Source organism: Rattus rattus, chromosome 3, assembly GCF_011064425.1.
Source record: "Rattus rattus isolate New Zealand chromosome 3, Rrattus_CSIRO_v1, whole genome shotgun sequence".
In the NCBI taxonomy this organism is placed as follows: domain Eukaryota; kingdom Metazoa; phylum Chordata; class Mammalia; order Rodentia; family Muridae; genus Rattus; species Rattus rattus.
Window position 1 is genome coordinate 58898953 of NC_046156.1, and position 22586 is coordinate 58921538.

Sequence of the window (22586 nt, forward strand, 5' to 3'; positions counted from 1 at the left end):
TATTGATGTCAGTTTTTAGAGCACATAAAGGAACGCTTTTTCAAAAAAAATCTAGGGACACACTTTTCAAAGTGAAAATGCTGGCTGGTTTGTGTCAGCTTGACACATGGTGGTCACCTAGAAAGAAGGACCCTCAACTGAGGACTTGCTTCCATCAGATAGGCATGCAGGTGTTTATGTCCGTTATTTTCTTGATTAATGATGGATATGAGAGGACTGGAATGGATATGACAGCACCCACTGGGCTGTGTCAAGGCTGAGCAGGAGGACCTGGGTTATATATGTAAGCAAGGTGAGCGGCCAAGGGAATGAGTGTCACGGGACGTGGCTTCTGCCTTTGGTTACTGCAATGACTTTCCTCTGTGACGAACTGTGATTTAGATAAATAAGCCCTAGAAACCCTTCCCTCCTCCAAGTCGCTTTGATCACGGTGTTCATCACAGCAGGAGAAAGCTAATTAGGACAGTGTCTCAGGGGTCAGGGCCTTAGCTAACATGGACAGACCAACAGGGAGAGAGAGAGAGAGAGAGAGAGAGAGAGAGAGAGAGAGAGAGAGAGAGAGAGAGAGAGAGAGAGACACTATATAAATTAAGAAACCTCAATTTATAAATCTGGAAATCCCTCAATTCCAGAATCTACGTGTCACCTCTATTAATTTTGGGGTTATTCTGGCTACAGAATGGTACGTTGAGTCAAGATCAGGTGAGGAGACATTAGGTCTGCAGTCGTTCTTCCACTGGAGTTGGGGTGGAGATGATTCCGACCCCATGGCCACAGTGGGCCCTTTGTCCTATTTCCTAGCTAGCACTGATAGTGAGCTTCCTATGAGCAGGTACTCAGCTCCTGTTGGACACTTGTGTGGAAGCCAGCGTGCCAGCCTTCATCTATAGCAGCTCAACAACTGTGGCTGGACCAAACTCCTACAAGGAGACCATCCTGAACGACCGTGAGGAAGAGCATCGTGAAAGCACATGGCCTGATCCATACCCATACAGCAAAAGGATGGCCGAGAAGGCAGTGCTGGCAGCCAATGGGAGCTTCCTGAAAAATGGTGGCACTTTGCATACGTGTGCCTTAAGACTCCCATTCATCTATGGGGAAGAAAGTCAAGTCATTTCAACCGTGGTAAATAGAGCACTCAAGAACAACAGCATAATTAAGAGACATGCCACATTCTCCATAGTCAACCCAGTGTATGTGAGTAATGCAGCCTGGGCACACATTCTGGCTGCCAGGGGCCTTCGAGACCCCGAGAAGTCACAAAGCATCCAAGGACAGTTCTACTACATCTCAGATGACACCCCTCACCAAAGCTATGATGATTTAAATTATACCCTGAGCAAAGAATGGGGCTTCCGCCTTGATTCCAGTTGGAGCCTTCCTCTACCCCTACTCTACTGGCTTGCCTTCCTGCTGGAAACTGTGAGCTTCTTGCTGCGTCCAATCTACAACAATAGGCCACCCTTTAACCGCTTCATGGTCACGATCTTAAATAGCGTGTTTACCGTTTCCTACAAGAAAGCTCAGAGAGAACTGGGCTATGAGCCACTTTTCAGCTGGGAGGAAGCCAAGCAAAAAATCTCGGAGTGGATCGGGACACTAGTGGAGCAGCACAAGGAGACACTGGACACAACGTCTCAATGATGGGAAGAGGGCAGGGACATGGCCCTGGGTGTTACCTGGTCCTCCAGCCAGGAACTCAGAAATAACCCAACTCTTACAGTTTTATTTTATACACTCTCCAACTGGTCTTCAGGTCACCAGAAACCTTAAGAGTCACTGGCCCAGTCACCTGAACAATGTGCAGGGGACATCATGTAGAAGGAATAAACTGCCTGCCTCTTGTGACACCTGGGTGTTCATTCACCTGCCATGTGGTATCACAAACAGAAGTAGGATCTCAGCCGGCATCAAAACTTCTTCTTTCTTACTTACCCCATATTAAGTAATGTTTATAGGAAGTAATGTTTGTAGGTGGGGCTTGAGCTCCCACACTAGAGTCAGGAGGCAAAACAATGCTGAAGTTCTTTATAGCAAACCAAACCTAAGAGTACTTTCCTGATCACTACAATAGCAAGAGAGCAAGAGTGAGAGTGAGAGCAAGAGTGAGAGAGGGAGGGAGGAAGGGAGAAAAGGGGGTGGAGGGAGGGAGGGAGGGAGAGAGAGAGAGAGAGAGAGAGAGAGAGAGAGAGAGAGAGAGAGAGAGAGAGAGAGAGAGAGAGAGAACATCACCATTTCACCTAGGGTGTGAACAGAGTAGGAAATTCACTTTGTTTCTCATTTACCAAGAGACCATCTGGAAAGAATCTGCCTTTCTTTGCCCCTGTCATACCAAGAAACCTTATTTTCGCTTATTGGACAATGTTCTATGGTATAAAAAGGAAGAGTTGTCTGGTTCTGGGAATAAAACTAAATTCCAAGGGAGATTTCTAGCCACAGTTTGTTACACATTTGTGTTTTGACTCCTCCATCTGTAAATTCTTTGTGTTGGGCAGTCAGTGAGGTTACAGCTCCAGCATGCAGTCTGTAAAGGGAAGGGGAATCCTCAGGAATCCCCAACGATGGCTCAAGTGGAGCTCATCCCTGGACATCCAGGCTGTGGGCTGCTGACAGCTGCAGCACATACATCCCCAGGCACCTTGCACAGCGTGGGTGCCTATCTGCCCTAGGGAATCGGAACACCTTCCACAAGCGCAGAAGGAAACGGGACTGGTGGGGAACAAGAAAAATCTTACATCTTGATTTTTAGCCTACTCAAATCCCTCATTGATCCACTGGGCCAGTTTCTCAGAGGAAAGCAGCCTCTCAAGCTCTAGCAAGGGTGCGTGGAGAGAAAGGAGAATGAACTGGTTTGTGTATCTGGCTGGATAAGGCCTTAGAATGCTGTGGACAACCTGGACACAGAGGTTGGCAGAGCTCAAACAAGAGCCACACAGTACATGCAAACTATCACAAGGGGGCAGTAAAGGCCCAGAAAGAATGGCAGCAGCCCCGTTCAAGGAAAACCTCTTTTTCTTTCCCCTGGATTCTGCAGTCTGAGGTCATAGGATAAGGGAAGCGCTTACTCACAGGTGTAAGTGTGATGTACCTATGCTTGCAGATAACGGAACTGACTTCAGGGATGGCCGTACTTTGCATAGTATGGACGAGCTCTGGAGAGAATGAGAAGTCCCCCCTCCCTGCCCCAGTCTCTCCCAGTCAGGGTCTCTATATTGTCCTGGCTACCCTGGAACTTGCTATGTAGACCAGGCTGGCCTTGAGCTCAGAAAGCTCCATCAGTCTCTGCCTCCCAAGTGCCGGGATTAAAGATGTACACTACCAGCCCGAAAGTCCCTTCTGTTTTTAACAGCCAAGATCTCACATAAATGTAGTGGGCCTGGAATACAATTTTCTGAGGCCTGAAGAGTGGGGGGAAAGGGGTTGGGACTGACTACAAAGAGAATGCTCACTGTCTCCAAAGGCTGGGGACTCTGGGCTACTGTAGATTGCCATGAACCTGCTCTGCAGCCTTAAAGCCCCCTCTCAGGGACAAGCATAGTGGCTCCTCACCTGTTACTACAGAGACCTGCAACAGTGAACTCAGCCCAGGCACCGTGGTTGCTGGGGCCTGCAGGAGAAACCTGCGTGCCTCTGGCCTGTAGGTATTCTGTCATGGACACTGACCATGAACTCAGAAGAATCCTTGGAAGTCTCTACAGCACTTCGTCCTTACTGGCCAGAGTCTGGAAATCACTATGCAATCATTAGGAGAACACTCTCGTGGGCACAGGCTCAGTGCGCAGGGTCCAGTGCTTGCTTAAGGGTCTGTCTATACAGGCCCCAGACCTAACTTTACATTTAGTGATCAATATGTGCCACCAGTGCTGACTGTGATCACCTTTCCCAGCCAGTCCCTATTTACCAATGAGGACACTGCAGATTCTGAGATGAAGGAACTGGCCTAAGCCTACCCAAGCCATGGGCAGAAGAATTGGGCTGGATCCCAATTTCTGCACCCATCTGTTAAAGGCCAGCATGGCTGCAGATGAGAAAGGGGGAGCATAGATAGTGAGTCCAGATCTAGGAACACAAAGATTTGGGGATGGAACGCAGCCAGAAGCTGAGGAATTACTTTACATTATCTGCCTTGTTTGTTTGTGTGTTTGTTGTTACCAACATTGAAACATGCTCCAGACACACCAGTCCTCCACCAGAACTGCCACTGTCTGAACTCGTCCCATGTCTCCATGCAACAGCCCCCATGTCAACCCCTCTGCTTGAGTTCCCTTTCCCACAGGGAGTCTTCAGGCACCACGTGAGGCCGGAGCTTCTCTCTGCCAGGCACCTGTCTCTGGACAGTGAGTGTGGTTACTAACTTGCCTGTCAGCCTCCTGGTCTGTGGGTTCTGGGAGGGAACCACCCCCGGACGCCTGCACTGGCAACCCATAGTAGCTTTTCCTTAACTCTATCCCAGAGTAAGGTCGTGGGGGAGGAAAGAAGCAAGGGACACTGGACTGGGATGAACAGCATGCTGGGAAATGCTTCAGAAGCTGTCTGGTGAGACTCTCCACAGTGAATTCTGATCCCACCTAGAACGCTGACTTTGCCAGCCCCTCAGCTAATTCCTGAAGGCCTCCATGGCACTCCGTGACCAAAAGATGGTTTACCCATTCTGCCTCTTCCAAACTTCTGCAGCTCAGGGATTCTGGTAGCAGTCTTGAGTCTGTAGATTGGTGTGTTGCATGAAGATGATGCGACATGAGAATATAGTTTCCCACTTCTTCTCCAGCCCCATGGGCATACATATTTGTAAAGGGTCATCATACTCTTCCACAGACTATGAAGGGCAAGGAGAGCCACTCCACCATCACATATGCAGCCTCTTCAGTGGCCGCACTGACTGTTCAGGTCAGCAGGGTGTCCTATCACTCCAACATTGAGCTCTGGGGTTTCCCAGGTGGGACCAAAGCCCTGACAGTTACTAGAAGGGAAAGCCAATAATGGTGATCTGCTTGTCAAACAGATTCCTTTTTCTTTTCTTTTAGATTTATTTATTTAATGTATATGAGTACACTGCTGCTGTCTTCAGACACACCAGAAGAGGGCATCAGATCCTGTTACAGATGGTTGTGAGCCAACATGTGGTTGCTAGGAAGCGAACTCAGGATCTTTGGAAGAGCAGAGATCTTAACCGCTGAGCCATCTCTTCAGCCCTGTCAAACAGATTCTTAACAACGTCAAGTAAGTCTTGCTCGAGACACCTGCTACGAGCTGGCAAAAATCCACCCGGCTCACCCCTGGATAAACTGATATCCAGATTTAGATAATGAAGTCACAAAAACCTCTTCATGGCTAAAAGCATGCCTAGCCTCCACTCATCAAACTTGAGAATCCCATTCGAGTGCAAAGTAGGCCTAGACTATGCAGAGGCTGCCCAGTCAGCACTGAGCAACTCCTACCTGATCCCAGGAAGCAACACACCAATTTTCTGGGTTTGTTTTTCAGTCTCCAAACTGTTATTGAGGCTGGCCTCAAATTCATGAACCTCCTGTACGAACCTCCTGAGTGCTGGGATTACAAGTATAGCCACCATTATCTAGCCGGTCCTGCTGCCCTCCACTGAGAGGCTCAGTTGGTACCGTGCTAGCCTAGCCTATGTGAAGCCCTGGGCTTGAGGGCTAGCACTGCCTACAACCATATGTGATTCTACTACCACAGTGAGAAAATACAATTGCTCTAACCCCAGCAGGAGCTAGAGGCCAGAAGGATAAGAAAGTCAAGGTCATTCAAGGTCATCCTTTACTAGGCTCACCTATGCTAAAGCTCTGGGATTGATTTCATTTTCTCGAGCTGCTTGTGGGAGCAGCAGCTGCTCTGGGTAATGCTCCAAGCTGAGTCAGGCTTGGTGACAAACACAGCTCTCTTGTTTCCTCTTTAGTTTCCCATGGCCCTGCTAAGTAGGGTTGTCCGAACAAGGTGACTGTGAATGTAAAAAGATAAGGCGATAAATTCTCCTAATTCCATTTCTGCCTTGAAGATCTCTTCCCTGGGAACTGAGCTGATTTCATATGACTAGGACCAGATCCGCTAAGACATTTCAGCAAAAGTTTAGTCTAGCTGGTGAGTGCCTGCTGGTGTCATCAGCCATCATTAATACACACTATTGGGAACTGAGGCGAAGGAAATTTTGTCGGGAGATTCGGGAGTACATATTACAGTCTCTTCCCTTCTCAGTAACTATTTCTTCTTGGACCTTCCTTCAAGCCCCTCCCACCATCATTTGGGGATGGAGCTCAGGGCTGAGTGTGAAAACATTGCCAGTTGTCCAAAGGTACGGCTCGCTGTGCTGCACCAAGTCACTGCTAAGAGTGTGCAAACTACTTACACCTCAGCCATGGACCAGTTCCAGGGTGATCTGGGATTTACCTAACGTTCCAGTGCAGGAGTCAACTTCAGCGGACATGCACGTATGTGTGAGCTAAAGCCCTTGGGAGATCAGATCATGAGTGAGCCCCAGGCGTCCAAGGTGGTTTTGAGTTTGCCTTGATCTAACTGAAAGCTTGCCCTGGGCTTTCCCACTTAGAAAAAGAGTGTACACCGTTGAGAGGCTTTGGAGATTTTAAGGAGCTGGAAATTTTCAAAGTGTTTCAATTTCTTAATGCCTTTAAAATTATACGGGTGTATATTGTGGCGTTAACACACACTTAAAGACAAACGAGAGGGAAAATGCTGTTTTAAACACATTTGTGTATCAAGGACAAGAGATCGATTGTGCCGGTTAGTTTTTGTTGTTTTTGTTTTTCCTATTGGACACCTCAGAAGAGGGAACTTTGAGGAAATGCCTGTAGGTTGGCCAGTGGGCAAGTCTGTGAGGCATTTTTCTGATTAACAGTTGATGGGGGAGAGACCAGCTCACTGTGGTTGGTGCCCTCCGAGGGCAGGTGGTCCTGAGTTAGAAAGCCACAGAGACAAGCCCGTAAGCAACATTCCTCCATGGTCAGCCTCTGTGTCAGTTCCTACTCTAGGTTCTCGCCCTGATTTCCTTTCTCTGTGGGCTATGGTTAAAACAAGGAAGTCACATAAACCCTTTCCTCCCCAAGCTGTATTTAGTCATGGTGTTTTTTTATCACAACCATAGACAGCAAACTAGGACACACATGTGTGCATACGTACATATGCAGATAAAGAGAATCTGTGATTTTGAATCTGTGTCTTATTACATAGACCAGGCTAGTCCCAGCCTAGTATTCAACCATAGCAGCCTCTTGTAGCATCCCCCCCCCAGCCCCCAACCCCCACTAGACTGTGCTTTTAAAAGCATGAGAGTAAATATTTTAGGGTTATGGCCCTTTGATTTCTGTCACAATTTTTCAGCTTTGCACAAACGTCTCTGCAGAGAGTTTGTGTGGACAGTGTGGGTGAAAGCTGCATCCTAGTAAAATTCTACTTACAGAGAGTCAAATGTATGACACATCAAAAAGAAGGCTGAGGCTGATGATATGATAAAAGGCAGGTAGGAATTTAATGACGAATAGCCCATATTGGTTGCTGAACACCAGGATGCTGTCCAAGGAACCATCCTTAAATAAAACAACCTGAAAACAGAGTTCTCACACACACGAGCACACTCACAGACTCTGGAACTCTTGGGATCATTAAACCACTACTTTAACGAAGAGATGTAAAAATCACTCTAAAATGGGAAGTGGGCACAAACTTCAGGAACAGTGCAGATTGTCTATGAACATCGTGGTTTTTTTTATAATTTTCCATTTACTTTTCACATATATGTACAGTCTCTAGACTGTAAAAGAGACCGAGTGGCTCAAAGGACGAACTACCCACCTCCTTCTGTCTCAGAACTAAGTCATTTAAGCTCATAAACATCTTTAAGTTTCACTTACTAAAGACAGCAAATGAAGCCGGCTTTTGACCAAGTTCCCCAGGAAATAAATAGTACATAGACCTCCAACCCAGCAATCCGCTGGATCAAGGAATCTTTAACCTTTTGAGCATGAACCACAGTCACAAGCGTATCCTGAAGAAACGCTATTCTTCTAAGACAGAAGACAAGGAATAGCCACCTGGGCGCATGGAATTTCATGTAATGCAGGCATATTCCCTGAAGAAGAGAAATGGAATCACATTTTAAATACACCGTTCGAGCACACGTTGGTGGCTGGACAGTTTCTTCTGCTGAGGGGTTTGGCTCAGACAAGGAATAACACAGTAGCTGATTCTCTCATGCCCGGCAATAGAAAGAACAAGAGAGAGAGAGAGAGAAGTCCATGGGTTTCTACGGCCATCACTTCATGCCAGCTTGGCTATCCACAACCCACCAAACCCAATCCCTAAAGCTGCTGTTCTGTAAAACGTTTGATAATGGCTATACCGTCTGTAATAATGGTGACAAAAGGCCAAAACAAAACAAAGAGCCGATCAAGTGGCTAAGAAATATATGAAGAATTAAAAGTCGAATTAGATTTCATTGGCACATACTTGAGAGAACTTGAAATAGGGAGGAGGTAGATGTGCATTTAATATATATATATATTAAAAAAAAAGCTGGTTGTGGTGGGGTCGTGGTGGGGTTCCCTGTAATCCCAGCACTCCAGAGGCAGAGGCAGGCGGAGCTCTGAGTCCAAGGCCAGCCTGGTCTACAATAGTGAGTTCCTGGACAGCCAGGGGTTATGTAAAGAAACCTTGGGGGGTGGGGGAGGGAGGGATGAGAGAATATTAAGATTGCCTACAAATTGGCTGTGCTGTTTTAAGTAGGTCTCATACACTGGGCATTCAGAGGGCAAGCGTCAGAATAAATAAGGGGCACAGAGTCTGCATGTGTAAATCTTCACTCAGGAAAACTGGAAGGGAATTAGTGCTTTTCAAAACTACCCCTATTTCCAACTGTGAACAACAGGACACAGATTATGTGGACAAAATCAGCAGGTAATATACAAAAGCCCAGATGTTCTCCAGATTTTTAGTGTTCTAAAATGAAAAAAAAAATTAAAAAATAAAAAACAAAAATGCTTCCCTAGAGTCCCCAGAGAAGCTCATCACTAAGATACAAATCATCAAGTATAAATCGCTAGCATTCACAGAAACTTGGCTAGAAGTGTAAAAACAATTGTATAGTTTCCCCACCCCACCTTCACCTGTATCCGACAGTTCAAGATTCCTATGAACAATCTAGGGTAATAAATGTTAGTGAGGAAAACGTTACTGCCTGCCACGACACTAACTTCTAAAGGCTAATCTAGGGGAGAGATTTTCGGAGTAGGTAACCCAAATCTATACAAGTCATTTGACTACAGTTCCCTACTTGGAATAGAGCACAGTGAGAACACTGGAATCAGGTGACAAAGGCCAGCTTTGTCAATAAGGACATCTTTGGTCCTTCTAGGCTTTAATTTTTCCATCAAGTGTAAGAATGCTCAGTCTTCTTGCTTTATTACATAAATCAGAGTACGTAAGCTATCCTAGCAACCGAGCTTGAGAACACAAAAGGTCAGGCTCCACCATTCATGGTCCTCAGCCTTTCTTTGAAAGGCTTGCCACACTCCTACCCCAGACTTTTCCCAAATCACAGTTTGCAATACTGATTTATCTCACACGCATGTGAGAAACACTAACAATCATTAAAAAGCATAAAGCACTCCGTTAAATACAAAAGTGCTGTTTTGGCATCTCAGATAACTAGAAAACATTCACTGTTTGTGCTATTTGGCAATTTTGTGTTTCCACCTCTCCCTAACTGTACATTCCACATGTACATAGTGTCTGGTACATTGGGGGGCGGGGGGATCTTGTTTGGATCACATCCCTCGTTAATTTGTGGATAAGTTGGGGTTTGTAGGGTCAGGGCACACACATGCAAATGAAGGCATCCCATCCTGTGAACTGGGCTTTCCTGCTCTACACAAAGCCAGCAAAACTGAGCTAGCTGGTTGGCTTTTGTGAACAGGTTTCTGAGGCAGACATTGACAGTCTACTGTTCTCCTGAATCTTACTCTCCAAGTTGAACTGAGACCTGGCAGGCAGGTCCTGACTTACATTGCCCTTGGGGCCATCCCTAGGCACTCGGGACCCTACACGAAGCTTGAGTAGTTTCAGGAATTAGCGAAGAAACAGGTGTAGGGGTTCCTAAGAGATCTGAGGACCAATTTATGTCAATTTCTAAACTCAATGTTTGCCCTGTGAAGTAATTGTGTAGTTTTTCTGTTCAGTTTCCCCTGGGTGTCTCAAAATAGCAGCTGAGGCTCATAGAAAGGGAACCTTTTCTATAGAGATGAAAAGGGTCGTACTAGAGCTGATGTGAGAGGTTTCAGGACAAACGCAGGCTTACCACTCCCCGAAAGTGTGACAGCCTTATTTCTACCTGCGTCTTATTGTACCCCTGTAACTCTAATCAAATTACCTATCCCGGTTCTCACAAGCACGGCAGCCCAACCCTCTCTACAGTCCCAAGTGCCTTTCCTCGGGGTCCTCCAAGCGTCTGCTCACCCAAGCTCTTCACTCCTTGCAGTGTGTATTTAAGTAAGCTATCAAGTCAAGAACCTCTAAGAGTCACTTCGATGGTGGAGGTAGGCACCTCGAAATAACAACTCTTATTAACCGTTCCCTTGGGGGCCCCCAAACACCAAAAGGCTCCCCCAGATACTCTCAGGCTGTCCTTCCCGCCCCTTCCCCGACATCTACAGATCAGTAGTCAGATGACTCCTACTGCCACCAGGTTCAGATGCCCGCCCTAGCATAAGTGCAACTTCTGGTGCTGCGCAAGGTGCGTCTTGTAGCGGAAGCCCTTGCCGCAGCCCGTGCACTTGTGAGGCTTGTTGCCGGTGTGGATGCGCCGGTGGCGGATGAGGTGGGAGCTCTGGATGAAGCTCTTGCCGCACTCGAGGCACGTGTAGGGCTTCTCGCCCGTGTGCGTGCGCTGGTGCTGCGTGAGCGTGGAGAAGTCGCTGAAGCGCTTCTCGCACTGGCCGCAGCCGAAGGGCTTCTCCCCGGTGTGCACGCGCAAGTGGTTAACCAGGTGCGAGTTGCGGCCGAAGCCCTTGCCACACTCCCGGCACACGTAGGGCCGCTCGCCCGAGTGCGTGCGCTTGTGCGTGAAAAGGTGCGAGCTCACGCTGAAGGTCTCGCCGCACTCGGAGCACATGTAGGGCTTCTCACCCGTGTGCACGCGTTGGTGCTTCACCAGGTCCGAGCGCCAGCTGAAGCGCTTGCCGCACTCGCCGCAGCCGTGCGGCTTCTCGCCGGTGTGGATGCGCTGGTGGTTGGCTAGGTGCGAGCGGTGCACGAAACCCTTGCCGCACTCCCCGCACGCGAAGGGCCGCAGCGCCGCGCCGCCGCCGCCGCCGAGCCTGCCGAGCCCGCGCCGCCTGCCGCCGCGTGCGCGCGCCGGTGGCTGAGCAAGTGGGAACTGAGGCTGAAGGCTTCGCCGCACTCCGGGCACGGGTAGGGCTTCTCGCCCGTGTGCAGGCGCCGGTGCTTGAGCAGGTCGGCGCGCCAGCTGAAGCTCTTGCCGCAGTCGGCGCACAAGTTGGGCCGCTCGCCCGTGTGCAGCCGCAGGTGGTTGGTCAGGTAAGTGTTGCGGCTGAAGCCTTTGCCGCACTCGCCGCAGCGGAAGGGCTTCTCGCGAGGGGGCCGGGCCAACGTCGGCCCCGCCCCGAAGCCGCCGGACACGCCCATGCCCACGCCCATCATCCCCACCACTCCTCCGCACTCCCCAGCCAAACCGAAGGGCTCCAGGCTGGCCATGGCCGCGGCCTCCGCCAGGCGGTGGATGCGCTGGTGCTGTAGGAATGCGGCGCCTGGGCTAAAGCTCTCCCCGCAGTCCGGGCAGATGGTGGGCGCGTCCATGATGCTGGCCATGAGGCTGTCGAGTTCCCCGAGGTCCACGGCCATGGGGTGATGGAGCCGGTGGAAGCGGCGATGAGCAGGCTTGTCACCCCGGTGTCGACCGCCCAGGGAGAGGTGACGCCTCCAAGGAAGCACCGGAGTAGGCAATGGCTCTTCCTCCTCTATCAAGCGGTTCTCCCCAGCGCTTTCCTCCTCTTCCTCTTCCTCCTCCTCTTCCTCTCCCTGGGGACTCCGGGTTATGCTGTCAGATTCTGACAGTCCTGGGAACAGCGCCATGTCAGCCACACCAGGCTGGTCGTCCTCTTCTTCACGGAGGATAGCCCCTTCTTCCTCACTCAGCAGCCCCTCTGCAACAGACAAGTTGGCAAGGGGGTCAACTAGACCTGACGTGCAAAGGTAATGCTAAGGGAACAACCAGCCCTACAAGGTGTGTGAGCCAAAGCAGTAATGCCCTTCCCCCAGCTTCCTTACCCTACCTTTTACTCCAGCCTCTTCCCCACTAGTTTTCTCGGTAAGACTAAAGGACCAGCGTACTCTGCCCCATGGCCAACTCTTCTGGCAGACCCCGCCTACTAGACAGCCCAGGCTCCGCTCAGCTGAATCGCCTGAAGCCTGAAAATGGCCGGTTTGTACCAGATGGAAATGTGTAGGAAAATGGGGCGGGGGATATTCTCTCTCTCTCTCTCTCTCTCCTCCCTCTCCCTCTCTCCCCTCCTCTCTCCCTCTCCCTCTCTCCTCTCTCCTCCCCCCCTCCCCCCTCCCCCCTCCCTCCCATACTTTTAAAGCTAGAGCCTCAAAACACAGAGCAGTAGATTCATAAGGTCCCAGACAGATTCTAAAACAAAAACAAAGACCATTTGGTCAATCTGGGAACAGCTTGAGAGCATGTCCAACCTTTGACATTGCAACACTGTTATCATCTACAAAGTTTGTGCTTCTGAAGCAGTCAAGTCTTAAGGAAAGAATCAGGAGAGCTCGTCCCTAAAGCACTGGTTCTCCTTCCAGATGCTGTGACCCTTTAATACAGTTCCTCATGTTGTCATGACCTCCAACCATAAAATTATTTCCCTTGCTACTTCATAACTGCAATTTTGCTACTGTCGTGAAGTATCATGTACATATCCGATGGTTTTCTGATGGTCTCAGGCAACCCCCGGGGGTCGAGACCCACAGGTTGAGAATCACTGGGCTACACTAATGTACATGCATGAGAACCAAATTTTGATGCCCAGAACTTACAAAATGGGGCCCCTCTTCTTTTCTCCATCTTTTGTTCGCTGAGGAGGAGAGGTCACAAGGGTAGGGGAACAAACATGGGAGAACTAGGAAGTGACTGTGATGGGTACATGATGTGACATTCCAAAACAGTCAATAAAAATATTATGTGAGGGAAAAAAGCCAAGTGGGGTGGCTCGTGTTTGTAATTCTTAGGGAGGCAGAGAGGCAGCTCTTCCTGGGGCTTGCTGGTCTGCCAACCTAGCCGAGCTCGGTGAGCTCTAGGACAAAGAGACCCCATCTCAAAATTCAAGTTAGATGACTCCTAAGGAATAATGGCCAAGGATGATCTCTGACACACACAACAACGCACACATGCACACGTGCACACACAATCCTAGGTTTTAATTACATTTATAATTGTGCGTTAGAGCATTCACTGCTGTTCGCAGTAGTAGGTTACACACACCTGTGAGCAAACTGAACCCAGCATTAGTGACGGAGGGATGATTGATAGGTAAGGGATGACAAGCAGCCAGAACAGGTAAGACCAAGTTAGAAGCTGACAGAAGACATATACCTGTTAGGCTGTGGTTGCTTCCTCCTCAAGCAGAGGGCTTTTGTTTACTGTGGAGGAGGAGAGGAGCAGGGAGTCTGGGACTGTCATAGGGAAAGGAATGTAAGCACACACTCCTGGCCGGACAGGATTTCAGCTCTCTTTCTGTCCATGCTGTGAATCCTGAACAGGACAAAGCAACCAATACCCAAGGGCAGAAACAAGGAAGTGACCAGAGACCCAGAATTTGCTTTCAGGTCAGAAATAGCAAGGGTGGTAACCAGGAACTAGGGCACTTGGGTAATCAGCCTCATGAACACAGGTAGGTCACTTAACCACTAAATTTGAGTATCTAAAGAATAAAATGATGATTTAACTAGAAGTATCAATGTACTTCACCCAGCACTGTGCTAAGTCACTCTTGAAATTACACACACACACACACACACACACACACACACGTATGTATATGTGTGTGTATGTATGTATGTATATGTAAGAATATGAATTTGTGTGTTTCAAGTACAGGTACCTACAGAGATGAAGACATTGGATTCCCTGGAACTCATTCAGGTAGTTATGAGTGGAATGATATGGGTGCTTTGAACTGAACCCAGGTCTTCTGCAAGAGCAATATGCACTCTTAACCACTGAGCCATCTCTCCAGGCTCCTAAGTCACTGCTTAAATCCAAGGCATCATGTTACTACCCCAACATCTGTGAGATGGGGCCCAGTATTGCCTGCGATTCCACGGTAATGTTGTTACAAGTGATCTGTAGCAAGGAGCAGCACACACGAGTGTCCCTTTACTTGTACTTACCAGCATGGCCTCAGTGGTGGTATTAAAGGAACGGATACTCATGGCATCAACATTAGGAAAGCCAAGTCAGTTGAGAATCCTTCTCAAAGGCCTCCAGAGAGCCCGCCCCTAGGTCCCCAGGATACTGGCCCTGGTTATATGCCAGTGGAATCCAATGTACATGTGAATTCACAACCTCAGAGGATACTCAGTCTTCTCACCTGAACAGACAGTGGACACTATGTCCCTCTCTGGTGGGTCCCCTCTTAGGTCATCATCCTGTGGGTTGGAGTCCAACTCCTGCTCCAGGTGGCCTCTCTCTTCTGTGTCCTGTGGATTAGAGCCCACTCCTCTTTCTTCTGGGTCTCCTTCTTGGTCCTCGGAGTTCTCAAAGTCAGAACCCATGCCTCTGTCTTCGGAAGACTGGTATTCACACACCCCCTGATTATCTTCCTGTTCCATCCAGCAAGAGAAGGGCAAGCAAGGAGGTAAGCAAGAGTCCCTGCTCAGACAAAACACAGAGAAGGAAAAGTTCTATCAACCTGGACTCACGCTTTTACTACATGCGGTATTGATTTCTCCATCCAATAAAACATGTAGAGTTGCAAGTTCCAGCAACAAGTCAACTCACTCCCTGTCACAGGCACACTGAGGGTAAAATAAACAACAATGTAACGTAGGGCATTTGGGTAGGGGAGGAACAATGGCCACATCCTGCGACCACATGCCACCACCCATGGGACCAAAACTAGATCAGTTCAGTCTATGAAGAAAATGTCTGAATATACATTTATGACTTAACATTGACATAAACATTGCTCTTTTTGTTTGTCTGTTTCATTTTTACTTTAATCCACAGTGCAGGGGGATTGAACCTAGGACCGAAAGGACTACTGAGTAAAATCTCCAGCTATTCAGTTATTATGTGGGAGCAAGGGCTTCCTAAGTTACCTTGAACTCACTCTGTAGCCCAGATAGGTCTTGAACTTTGTGTCTTCTACATCAGTCTCCTGAGTGGCTGGGATTCTAGATCTGTGACATTTTTCCTGAATCCTTTGTGTTTATTGAGCTTCCTGACTCTGTGCTTGCCACTGACACATTTTGCACACATGGAACCACCGCAGCCCATGCCTACCTGGCCACACACTGAATGTGGGGTTGGATGTTTTCAGCCCTCCTTGGTATAAAACGTCAGCGCTTCTCCTGCTAGTGGCTTGGGGGTAGAAAGGCTATCATGGCATGATAAACCCTAGACCACTCTGGATACCTCTAAACACTGACCCTAGAAGAGGAAAAACCATTTCTATGGCTGAAGAAAAGAAAGAAAGAAAGGAAAAAAGGAAGGAAGGAAGGAAGGAAGGAAGGAAGGAAGAAAGAAAGAAGAAAAGCCCTAATAACAATTCTCCCTAGTCCATGAAACTTCTAGTGTAGACAGGAAGCTAGTTTTGCTATCTATCCCATTCTTCCTCCATTTTGGGAAGCCTGCCCTCCATAAGCCTGAAACATTCTTACAAGTATTTAGCTCATTAAGGGAGGCCCTTTAGGGAGCCAGAGGGAAAGAACACTCAGTACACAAGAAGGACAAACATCAATATGGCAACTCCTTATGTAAGACTACACTGTTTTCCAAGGCTTGCTCAAGCTGCTTTGTGACAAGGCTCAGCTGTATCTTTAGAAGAAGAAAGCCAAGATAATGGAAACTGTGGCAGGCTTGTTGGAAGCAAGAGCCTGCTGTGTTACAAGCCACAGTCACAGTCTGAACTGTATTCAGTGTGGTATGTCGGTTTAGACAAACTTGAAACATGTATCCGGGACTACAGGTAATCCTCCTACAAAAAAGAAGGGGGGGGAGGGGGAGGAGGAGGAGGAGGAGCAGCAGCAGCAGCAGCAGCAGCAGCATCTGACTCTGAAGCCCCCTGTGGATGTCCGGTTTGCATTTCAATGCAAAGTCTGCCATGTCAACACTGGGAAATTGAACCCAAAATCATTAGTTTCTGCCATCGATCATGTTTGCAGCTTAGCTCAAGGAAGGAAAGGCACATCAAAGTCAAGGATCTTGATCTGTGGTTCGAAGGACACCACTGTCTAAGCAATCCCCAGAGAGGACTGCAAGAATAAGGCTGCAGACTGGATCCCTTGCTTAGGGAGGAGTGGCTGGAGACCAATCCCAGGTACATCTTCATGGGGTACTTGCCTATTAAGCACAACACAAACCCTGAGTTGAATCCCTGGCACCGCCCAGAACCGGATGTGTCCATGGGTAAAAGTGAGCCCGGCACTCAGGAGGTGGAGGCAGGAGGATCAGAATGTCAAACAGTGAGTCAGAGGGCAGCCGGGCTCCAGGGGAGACCATGTCTCAAAAACAGAAAATGCTAAAACGTAAAGAGCAAAGGAAGGTGCGGTGAGCAAGAGTGTCCCATCCTTGGCAAGGAGGTTCCCTCCTCTACCCAGGCCTTCCCTGGTGTGAAAAGCAGGGGTTGTGCATAGAAGAGATCCCTCCCCGGGGTCAGGGGGGCCCAAGGGACGTCAACTAGCCTCTCATAGGTTCAGTCTCATCAGTGGAAAGAGGGTAGTGCTACTTAACCTTTCTCACAGGGAGGGCATCAGAAGGAAACTAAAAAGCACTTTGGAAAACATCAGAGAGAGTCGTTAGTGCTCTCAGCCCCTGAGCTTTGCTGCTGTGAAGTGTATGCATTGTTTCCCTCAGCACACCTCTCGGAGAAACAGCAGCTCACTACGATTTGGGCAGACACACTACACACCTTTCTTCGTGGTGCTGATATACTCACTCCTTAGCGTGTAAAGATTGAGCCCCTCCCTCAAATGCCCTGGAGAAGCTGCTGTGTCCAAACTTAGTCAACAGCAGCATGCAGGGCGGGTGGGGTCCTTTGAAAGGGGGACCCACTACACTGCCAAGTTTCAAAGGAAGAAAGGGATATTATTATAGTCGTGAACCTTCTCAGAGGTGAATTCCACATGAGACTTCTGTCCCCAGTCACACTGAACATCATTCTTTCGCCTTCTGGAGGTTAGACTCAACAGTCAGGTACATCCCTTGAATCTGCACATATAGTGCACCTGAGGGTGGTGGTGGGGGATGGGGCTCATGCAAGGCAAGTTTTGCCAATGTGGCTTATTGGTTTGCTAGTGGGGGAGGGGGTTAAGAGAGGTTTCTGACTGCAGCAAGAGAAAAGGGGTTTATCCCAAAACTAAAGTGGCAACTGCAGCCCACCTCCTTGAAGTGTGGAGCTTGGTGCTCCAACCTGGCAAGAAAGGAGGACGGCTTCTTGGACAACAGGAAGCAGAGGACGCCCTGGTTGGTGACTTCCTGTGCCCCCAGAGATCAGATCAAATACAGGAGCTCTGTTTCTCTAACTTCAAAGAGAGCCACTCTGAATTCACTGGACTGCCACACTCAATCAAGGCAGCTCTAAAAGAAATCCTTCCTCATCCTCACCACAAGGGGAGGGAGGGTTAAGAAGGCTCTGGAAAAGAGAAGAGCCCCCTTTCACCCAAATCGCCAATGTTAACAGATTTGTTTTAAAATGCCTTATGTTAGCAGGAGACTTGGAGTCTATACCTGCTGCCCTCACCACCATCCCCCCTCACTCATCCCCTTACCCTCCCAACACACACACAGACCTGCAATGTCAAGACTCAATTCCACTCACACCATCCCATCCTGGCTTGTAAGAAGCTATCAGGCAATGGTCGAAGCCATTTAGAAGTAACGATAGGTGTTCAAGATATGTTACTTAGTAAAAAGCTACAGCTGGTTTTTAAAATATCTCATTTTCATTAATATAGAGGAGTGTGTAGGTTAACACATATATACACAGGCTCAGAAAGAAAGGTCAGGAGCTCATCATTAAAATATCAACCACCTCTGGGTCACCTCTTGGAGGCTTCTGGCTGTTAATGCTTATCTTACCAAAACCCAAGGACACATACAGGCTATGTCCAACTTCACAGACCAGAAACAAGAACAGAAGAGATTAAAGCAAGGCCCCACAGTGGTGATCTGTAGTTCACCTAGTCCACCTTGTAAGGTGGATTGAGATCCAGGCCACCTTCTCAGACAGCTGCTGGTACTTTGGGAGATCTCGCCATTTTTGTATGCATCTGCTTTTCCTACAGTAAACACGTATTTTTTTTTAACCCAGAAAAACAGTTGTCTTTATTTTCAGTATAATCAAATATGTTAATGAAAAAACTGTGATTATTCTAGAAGCAACAAAACCACAAGCAGAACACCTGGGGTTGTCACTCCTGAGGACTTAGCTTTCAGAAATGCTGTCTATTCACTCACTGCGGGGTAACTGGAGTGTCAGCTGGTCGCCAGCAGACACTCAGCCACATTGTTCCAACTCCTTTCCTACTCATTCTCAAAAAACTAGCAACATTTTTCTGGGGGAGAAGGGAGTGCTCAGCGCTCATTACTGGATAATGAGTAGGCAGCAGGGCAGAGTGATCACTTTGTAGTCAGACTGACCCATGCTTCAACTGTCTGCTCCCAGCCAGCTACCTGACTTCCTGTGAGTCACATGACTTGGACGTGGTCTACTTCTGTGTCCATAAAAAACAAGGATGTTTCCACCTATTTGCAGGGTCATTCTAAGAGCCTGACAAATTACCATTTGTTAAAGCTGATGCCACCTTAGAATTTATAATGTATTACTTTATTACGAAGTTCCAGGTACTTGACTTAAACATTTGCTCAGTAAACTAAAGTCACTGTCCAGGCTATGCTCCCTGGGAATGCATTATTTATCCAGCGTCAGGTAGAACTTCCCTCAGCCTTACTGCTGTTAATAAACAACTCAGCATGTGATGACAAGACGAAGCTGTGGGTGTTGCTGAAGGGAGCTGGATATAGGGTGAACAGTTGGTAGTTGCTAAAATATCCATCTTGAGCACAGAACTTGGGTCTAAAGCTAAACGGAGGAGTGGGTGTATGGCTTAGCACGCCCCATTCGCACTATCGCTAAAGGAGCCCGCTCCCCCATAAGAACAGAGAGGAAGATAATAAGGGAAAAGGGAGTCGTCCAGCAGGAAAAATCAACTCCACATCTAGTTCTCAGGGCTCAGAGGCAAAGGAGCAGCAAGTGCTGATGGGACAGAGTCTCAGGTGCAGCGAGCACCACCACTGTGCTGTGTGTCCCACCCCTGCTTCTAAGAGTTTGAATGTGGGAGGTGGAGGGCAGGTGGAAGGCAGGTGGGGTGCAGGTGGGGAGCAGGTGGAGGGCAGATGGAAGGCAGGTGGGGGGCAGGTGGAGAGATGGCTCAACAGTTCAGAGCACTGGCACTCTTTCAGAGGACCCAAGTTCAATTCTCAGTAACCATGAGGTAGCTCACAGATGTCTGTAGCTCCATTTCTAGGGAATCTGCTACAAACATACATGCAATAAAAGTAAATAATTTAAAAAAAAGAGTTTGGATGTGTCTGAGTCCTTGACAACCAGGTTAGTTGATTGATAGAAGCACTAATTAAGTTCTACTTTGTCAATTCACCACCACCTTCATACAGCCTTTCTCTTAAAGACTGAGCCAGGCACCTCCCCAACACTGTTTAAACCCAAGTTTCTAAAATTTATATATTTCCATGCCCCTTGCTCCTCCTCTATGGCCCCAGCTTTTAAAAATGTTAATATCCTTAAATTAACCAGCAATATGCTCAAGAGCTTAACTCATCTAAAAGATGTCTGAAACGCCCATCAGTGCACCTGGAAGATACTTCTAGAGTGGGGGAAACATGATCAGGTAGCTTTGGGGGTTTTACTGTTGTGTTATATGTTAACAACGTGATCTGTGTCTAAGGCTGGCCTTGAGCTCCCTACATAGTCAAAACTAATCCTGAGTTTCTGGTCCTGAGATTACAAGTACTATCTGCTAGACTTATGCAGCCCTGAGACCCAAACCCAGGCGGTCAGGCATGCTTCACAAGCACTCAGTCAACTGGGGTGCATTCCTGCCCACCACGTATCTCTATAAAAAGGAACAGGAGGAGAAGACTGGAGCAGAGAGGAGAGGAAGCCAGGAAAGCTGGAAATCAGACTTTGACCTGAGTTTACCGACATATTTAGCCCCCTCTAGAGCTACCTGCAAACTAGTCCTTTGATCAGGGTTCTGCCCCTTTATAGACCAGATATAACTTCCTACAGATGGGCAGTGAAGCCCATACCACCCCCCACCCCCTCGCAGACTTTAGAGAGAGAAAGGAAGGCCAGAAACAGCACCAACCGACAAAGCACTAGCAACAAAGAAACAAAGCCCCACAGTGGCATCCAGAACCCTCCCGCTTCTTGCTTGCCCCGCTGCTGCTCGGGGACAGCTCCGCCCGCCCCATAGCAATCAGAGACCAGCTATGATAGTCCCAGGCTGGGAGGCAGCGTCTCATTTGATTGGACTTATACAACTTACCATACTGTTGGTCCAGTCCCTCTCCATTGACCCTACAACCATCAGGAAAATGCGTTACTCATTACATGTGTTAAGAATACCACAGGGCAGTGGTGGTGCATCCCTTTAGTTCCAGCACTCGGGAAGCAGAGGCAGGGGGATCTCTGTAAATTTGAGACCAGCCTGTTCTACAGAGTGAGTCCCAGGACAGACAGGGCTACACAGAGAAACCTCTACTAAAAACACAAAACAGAACAAAACAAAACAAAACAAAACAAAACAGAAAACAAACACTGATCATGTGGCCCATCCCCTAGATAGAGTTAAGACTCACCTGTATCACAGCAAATGGGGACGGCTGGCAAGAAAGCCTTGTGACTCAGAAGAGGCAGGCTAATCCTGGAGCCTCCTGCCTACTCCCTCAGACTCTGGGTGGACAGGAGTCATGTGCTAAGGACACTGCCAAGTGGCAAGTGGCCAGGCCAGCAGAGCTGTCTTGTCAGGGAAAGGAAGTGCTCTCTGGGCAGGAGGCCAGGAGTGGCTCCATTCAGCAGCCTCCAGACTGAAGCGCCCTTCCTGTCTCCTACTCATCTCAGGGCCCCTTCCTTACCTCCTCAAGAGTAAGCCAGAAATCCAGCGGCAGCATCTAGAAGCTTCTTCCTGCTGCTTCCCACGGCCCTGGCCCACCACTCTCTCCCCAGGGATAGTACAAGGGTCCAAGCAAAGACACCCGATTTGGAAAAAAAAAAAAAACCTCCAGGCAGGGTTCAGGACAGGCAGTGAGGAAGTGAAATCCAACTGGGGACTGCAAGGGTTAATCATTTGCCCATCTTCATCAGCAATCAAATCAAAGAGTTAACAGTCCAATGGCTTCTTGGAGGAGGATGGTCTCAGAGGCCTGCATCTTTACTGACCAGCTCACAGGGCAATAAGTCAGACACCTTACTGGACAGGCAATGTCTCTGGTGAACAAGAAGCAGCTTCGTCACCCTCTTCCCATGTGTCACATCCAAAGAGGGCAATGGACCCTGACCTTGGCTGGCTTTCACAGACCACCCAGCCCTCAGTGCCAGAGTCCCGAGTGGGGGCTGCTGAGCGAAGTGGACCTCAGTTCCAGACAGAGAACAGCAAACCATGCCTGCCACTAAGTACTGAGCACTCTCCAGACAGAAGCCAGAGTAATCTGGTTTCTGATCTGTAGTTACTGCCCTTTCACCCATGTGCTCACGCATGTGCATGTGTGCGAGAGCCCGTGCACCCCAGACAAACACAGGAAAACAGCACAATGTCCTTAGGAACATTCCTGGCCATTACCTCAGACAGGACCCCTTAGCGTGTGCAGCCTGTCACACCTGCCAAGCCTCCACCATGTGACCACTGTACAAACCCCTGTAGACAAAGTAAGAATTAGTGGGATGCAGAGACAGATGAAATGAAAGTTAGAGTCTCTGCCTTCAAATGAGAAGCTGGACAAGCACACCGTAATTCCAGCATTTGGAGGGCTGGGGCAGGAGGCCAGCCTGGACTACCCAGTGAGACCCTGACTCAAGATGAAACCGTTCACCATGCTCATGCTGACATCTGTCCGTCCATAGGCTGTTTTACTGATGAGAACCGTCTACCTGATGTACAGAAACTCTACTCTGTCCTCAGGAGGCGCTTCCCACACCCGCTTAGCAACTGGCTTCTCTGTGCAATATGTTTCACGGACTCGAGGACCTTGAAAATCTCTTCAGCTTTTATGAGAACAAATGGAGGCTGCGAGAGAGCAATGG

General features: G+C 48.5%; 2 protein-coding genes across 2 annotated transcripts in view; one reads left to right on the forward strand and one right to left on the reverse strand.

The window, feature by feature from the left end:
• Positions 1 to 1644, forward strand: part of LOC116896476 (NADPH-dependent 3-keto-steroid reductase Hsd3b5-like) — a 358044-nt gene extending 356400 nt beyond the window's left edge. Inside the window, exon 2 of the mRNA XM_032897641.1 lies at positions 833 to 1644. Coding sequence (XP_032753532.1) covers positions 833 to 1644 — 812 coding nt within the window. The remainder of the gene's footprint in view (positions 1 to 832) is intronic.
• Positions 1645 to 8678: 7034 nt separating this feature from the next.
• On the reverse strand, positions 8679 to 14879 carry Znf697 (zinc finger protein 697). Its single transcript, XM_032897644.1, is given in 3 exon segments — positions 8679 to 11323; positions 11326 to 12188; positions 14634 to 14879. Coding segments are annotated over 3 exon segments (1701 nt in total). The 5' UTR covers positions 14875 to 14879; the 3' UTR covers positions 8679 to 10726.
• Between the last annotated feature and the right edge of the window lie 7707 nt (positions 14880 to 22586).